This window comes from Phalaenopsis equestris, unplaced genomic scaffold (genome assembly GCF_001263595.1).
Source record: "Phalaenopsis equestris unplaced genomic scaffold, ASM126359v1 Scaffold000536, whole genome shotgun sequence".
Lineage (NCBI taxonomy): Eukaryota > Viridiplantae > Streptophyta > Magnoliopsida > Asparagales > Orchidaceae > Phalaenopsis > Phalaenopsis equestris.
Genome location: NW_018164976.1, coordinates 530,744 through 536,731, shown reverse-complemented (window position 1 = coordinate 536,731; position 5,988 = coordinate 530,744). Strand labels below are relative to the sequence as shown.

General features: G+C 35.5%; 1 protein-coding gene across 1 annotated transcript in view; it reads right to left on the bottom strand.

Moving 5' to 3' along the window:
* LOC110028898 (uncharacterized protein At5g03900, chloroplastic-like) overlaps positions 1 to 5,988 on the bottom strand; it is a gene marked incomplete at its 3' end in the record, with an annotated part of 51,712 nt that overhangs the window by 22,714 nt on the left and 23,010 nt on the right. Inside the window, 2 exon segments of the mRNA XM_020730943.1 lie at positions 5,626 to 5,691; positions 5,795 to 5,864. Coding sequence (XP_020586602.1) covers positions 5,626 to 5,691; positions 5,795 to 5,864 — 136 coding nt within the window.

Genomic DNA, 5,988 nt, shown 5'->3' with positions numbered 1-5,988 from the left:
TTCGTATTACGCCAGTGAGAAGAACAAGGTTGAGACGCAATTGAGATATATTGAGCAGGATAGTTTTTTTGTTTAGACTTTACTTCATAGTCGTCCCTTGTCAATTTTTGTTGAAAGGGATAGAGTTTTTTGTGAGCCTGCTACTTAGCAGCCGTTTTGCATAGATTTGGGGCTTGTATCTTAGCCCGTTTTTTATAATGCCTAATTTCTTTTTTTCATTAATGCAAAAAAAATCACAGCTTCAAGGAGGGATGCAGAGCAAGGTTCGGTACAATTATGATGGGCGTCAACAGAGTTTGGAGAAAGTGGAGGAAGGGTATTGGGCGGGCTGAAATGGGTGGCAGCCAGATTGGAAGGAGAGTTGGCAGTTGTGTAGCTGGAAACTACAGGAAAAGCAGTTGTCCTGGTTGGCTGCAGCATGGAAGGCAAAGTCGACAGCTAAGGGAAAGATGCGAAGTATGAGTAAATAAGGATAATCACCTCCTTAGGAGAGAGATACAGTCAGAACACCACTCGATCCTTACAAGTCTAGAAGGGAAAACCTGAGACGTCAACAACTGTCCCAGAAAAAAAAAATCCAATCAAAACTGAAATCCTAAACATCACAAAGCAAATAAATAACCCTAGGATAACTAAGAGTGGGCCCCTCTCTTGAAAAGAGGTATCAATCCTTAAAAGAGCCGACCGTCCCCTTTCAAAAAGCCTGGATAGATTTGGTCCAGTTCGGGATGTGGCAGTTATCATGTCAATTTAACACAACGCGCAGTTAATAAGGGTTGCGGCCCCAGGCTGAGATTGTGTTTTCGTAAACTTCAAGCCCTCGGGCATTCGCTTGGCTGCAGATTTACTCTCCTTTCTTTCTTCTCTTCCATTGGTGGCATCTGAGCTATTCCCATTTTCTTTTGTTTTCTTCTATTGCTGACAGCGGACTGATAGTTTGCCTCTCTTTTCATCAGTTCAGTTGTTGGATTCCGAGTAGTTCCTTCCTCTTTATGAGTTCATTTTGTTTCACATCTATTGTTGAGGGTTTTGCTATGGTATTTCAAGCATGAATGGTATTATGTGTCTTCTTTCATTTGCTACGTGATTCGATGGAATGAAGGCGCATCAATTGTAGTCATTAGTGATTTGTTATGTCGATTTCGATTGTATTTTTATTGGCGTTCCTCTTTTACATCTGGAAGTTCTGTTGATATGGAAAATGTCATGAATTCTATGCTTGAGGAAGTTTGGCAGATCTATTTTATTTGTTGCTTGTGAAATTTTGTTTTTGGGCCAAAAAAGGGAAAGTTCAATAGGGGATTGCAAGATGTTTCTGGAGTAGTGCATGTTTTAGTTACTGTTGGAGTATTTTTGTGAGTGTTGCACATGTGCACAGGTGAGAAGCATGCATGCCTTCAATTGTTATTTATGTTAGTTTGAATTGATGATGGTGGTCTCGGTTTTGTTATTTATGATTGAAAAATTTCCATGAAATCGTTGTTTAAATTTGGCATGTTTATGCAAGTGCAAATTTCAGTGAAATAGAGGTGTAGCGGTTTGAATGCTTGATAATCAAAGCGAGAGTATTTTATCCATGGTTGTAGTGGTTTGAAAAAAAAAAAGAAAATTGACTTGCATGCCTCACAAGTCATATGTTGTAGCATCTTATATTTTATGTATCCAATGCGTACACAATTAAATTTGCAGTACCACTAAAATTGTTGTTGCGTACACACCGAAAATTGGAGTATTTTGTTCATTAGCTTCTTTGGGTGACTTACGTACACGCTCGCACAATCCTTATATTATTACAAATGTAATATGGAATATGGGATTACCAACTTCTTGGAGTTGCTTTCTATGATATAGTATGGTTGTTTAGTTGTGATTTCTCTTACAAGGGAGCATTACTATATATTAATTTATTTAGTTTATGGGGGGCTTACTTAAACATAAAACCAATTTGGATTTTATCAATATAATCAACTTTATTTTGTGATGAAGGGGCTTATTTTTAGGGCTATAACTTTAACAGAATTGAGGTTAATGTTATAGATTATTTGATATTGTTTATTTATTAGGGCTGCTAGTTAGTTACTTGCACCTTCTCTTGACCAGCTGAGATGACACACTTAAAAATTGAAGTTTATATGATAAATGTGTAATTACATAGGAATTGTGTGTTATGTAGGTAAACGTTCCTTATTTAAATGTGCCCGTGGAATGAAGGGTTTATTTGGATATTTTGAAAGCCGGTGCAAATTTAAGGCTCTCATTATGCGTGATCGTAAGTGCAACGATTGGTTTTTTACTGCTTATTTTTGGCCTGTTATGTTGTTGATCAATTGTTGCTGCCTAAGATATTCTGTCACGCCGATCCAGGGATTTATTATGTTTATATCGTCATTTGGCAATAGATGACAGATTACCTTGCAACCTGCAAAAAGAGATGTTCTTGGTTTTAAGGCTATGATGCAATGAACACACAGTTGAAATAAGGATGCTCTTCTCTTTTGGCTACCTCTTGAGAGCAGGTTTATTAAAATTTGCTTAATATGTGCATCACATGTGTACAACGTTATTTATCACCCGAAAGTCTCTTGCCTAGATCGAAGATGCGTCCCCACTTATTGTGAGGGCACCAATGTAACTTCTAATCTAAGCCCTTGTTTTTCATTCAATTTTAGTTGTCGGTTTTGTTTAATTTATAAATCTTCTAATGCCATGATAGTTTCAGTGCACCTCATTCACAAATAAACTACATAATCCATTTGAACGTTTTTGTGTTGGATATGACTGTATAGTTGTTACACAAATCAATACATTTCAATTCCACTTTCTGAATACATTTCAATCTTTTATTGGTGGTATGCATTCAATTGTAATTGGTAAAGTGTTAGAAATGCAAATCCATATGAATTATGGGATATATTTGTCAATGCTGCTTATTATGTATGTGAGCATCATTCAACTCCTTCTGTGTTGAATTCATATGATATTTCTTTTAAGTCAATTAGTTCGGAGCAAGTGCCACTTGGGAACATGATAAGAAAATATTTTTTTGTGACCCATATTTAAAAGAGGTGGAATTAGGCAATTGTCCAACTACTCTCTTTAATAAGAAGGGTGGTTGGCACGACAGAAGTGGTAGAATAATAGAACTTCATTAAAAAAATAAATCCAATCAGTTAAAAAAAATTAGAAATTATGGAAGAAGTTAAAGCAAGGATCAACTAGTTTGGGTAGAGATTTAACAAAAATGATCATGTTCTACGCTGAAATAAATATTATGGTCATATGTTTTTGTGATTAAACTATGATTTCCAATGTTTATTTTGTGATTCAAGTTCAAATAGATGTATTAAAGTCTGCATTCTCAGAAAATATGTGTTCAAGGACCTCTGAAGTTTCTAGAGTAGTGTACTGTAACTGCAGTTTGCAATGCTTCCTATTAACGTTGAAGCTAGTTGTGCGAGTAATTTTATAAGTGTCCTGGAAGAATATCAAAAAATGATCACAAATTTTTTAGATGGGATAATGATTATGAGGACTGCGCTTCAGAAAGTGATCATGTGTGCAAAATAGCTTTAGAGAGAAAATTTTTCAAGAGACTTGATCGCTTGGACACCGAGAGTAACATAATGATAACATTGGTTGTTGTTATCAATTTTAATTTGTATGTGACTCATTGTTGAGTGATGTGTAACTTCTGAAGTTATTGGACCTCCAACTTTCTATAAATTTTAAGAAGAGTTTTCCTATGTCTGTTTAAAATCGTGATGAAACAACTAACTTACAGCAAACACATGTATGTGGGCAATTTATTCATTTTTTAAGAAACAACTACAGTATAACAGTTTAACAGCTGAACAAATAACTTACAGCTTCTCAGAAACAACTGCAACACAACAACTAAACTAACTTACAGTTGAACAGGTATGGGGGCATGATAGTTTCACAACTATAAATGCACCAAACAGAGTCTAACTCAAACTGAAATTGACTAAAAAATTTTGGATTATGGGTCGACCAAAATAATTGTAGTCAGTGTTTGGGTTAGGAATCCTAACATGTTTAAATTTTCAGGTCAGGTTTAGATTGACCTGCCAACCCAAAATTGACCTGAAAATCAACCCACCAACACTAAATTGATACAAGATTGACACAAAATCAACCCCAATTTGACCTAAATACTCGTTGTCTTATGTTAAACAGGTTATATCGATCAAGTTCGAGTCAGCGGAATGATTTAGGTTTAGAATTTATAATTTGTATATTCGTGTCAGGTTCTGGTCAAGCAATTTTTGGTCTGGTTCTGATCAAGCAATTTTTAATCGAGTTCGGGTCAAGCAATTTCTGGTTGAAACTAACCTAGGTCAATTTCGGGTCGAAATCGACCTGTGAACCCGATTTAACACTCCTTACATAAACCATTACCCTCTAAACGGCTACCAACAACAACACTGCCTCGTCACATTCTCAAATGCCCTTCTCCACATAGTAGCCAACTTCAAGGTAACCAACCTCCACTCCAATATGCTACGATATCATAAATCTCTACCCAATTCTTAAGCATATTCTGCACTTCTTCATGTTTCCCATCTTCCCCTTCTCCGCTAACACATCCTTGGCACTTTCTAGACCTCCTCATGTTCCCTAACATCCCTTTCTCCACTAAAAGCGCCACTCCCATCATTAAACACCAAATGTTTTAATTCTCTGTCAACCTGCAGCTACGCCCCTGCCTTTACCTGTTCCATTCTCCAAGTTCATCTATGTTTCTCTTTTGCTTTCTATTACTTCCTTGCTCACTCCCCCAGCCCTTTCCCTCTGAATTTTTTTTCAACCCTTTCCATTTTTCTACTTCTATTTCAAGAATTCCATTGTTTGATTTTTCTGTTTCTCCTGTCCTGTCTCTCTCTCTACTTTCTCTATCAGCCTCCTCAAAAACAACGAAAACTAACGAGAAGGTCCCAGCCAACCAAATATGAATTCAGCTAGCCATAGTAAAAATTAATGGCTCATGTGTTATAAGATCTATTAGAAAATAGTTGTGAACCTTTAGAAAAAGAATAGACAACATGGGAGGGAATATGCATTTGTTTTCTGTAACGACAGACCTCATTTCGAAAATAAAAATGCTTCAATAAATGTTGTCTTGAAGAAAAAAGAGCTGAAATCATATTTTGTAAGAAATTTTAATGATACTACATCATCCCTAGCCTTAAGTCTTTGCAAAGAATGAGAATTGCTAGTAGATTTCATTCAAACAAAACAATAATCTAGCTTCAAAAATCTCCATCTAAAGAAAAATAAACTTGAAAATCATACTCGTTGGAAATTTGGAATTCGTTGCTTGTAGTCATAAAAATGTGGAGCAGAATATTCCCTTGAATAAGCAGGCAAGAAAGAAACAGATAAAGAAACATTTAATTTTTTTCGTTGAAACACAAAAAAGCAGCAGGTTTGTATTTTCTATCATGTTCTCACTCAAGCTTCTCTACTCTTAGGATTTGCATACAAAGATCATCTCTCTCAGTGATATTTAGATCTAAAAAGTCCAAAAAGTTTTCCCATACAAGAAAAGCAATCTTATGCAAGTTTTTGATAGGGTGAAAATTTTGTAACATGTATAGATCATACCAGCTTCCATCTCTCCTCCTCAAGTCCTTGATTTGGATCTCCATCACCAAAAACAAATGAGAAAACCTACAAGACAGGATAAGATTTTTGTATATAGTTGCGCATCAAAGTAAAAAAAAAAACAATGCTCAAGCATCCAACAAATCAATCAACCATTTATCATTATTACAGATTCAATGAAGTTCATTCCATCATCAGCCTTTGCCCGCCGCCTCTTGTAATAATAAGGATCCCAATACCTGCACATAACATTAATGAGAGGCGTGAGAAAAAAAACAGATAAAAGAGCGTTAATTATTAACCATTTAACCAATAAATAAACAATATATAATAAATAGCATACATACATATATATATATATAT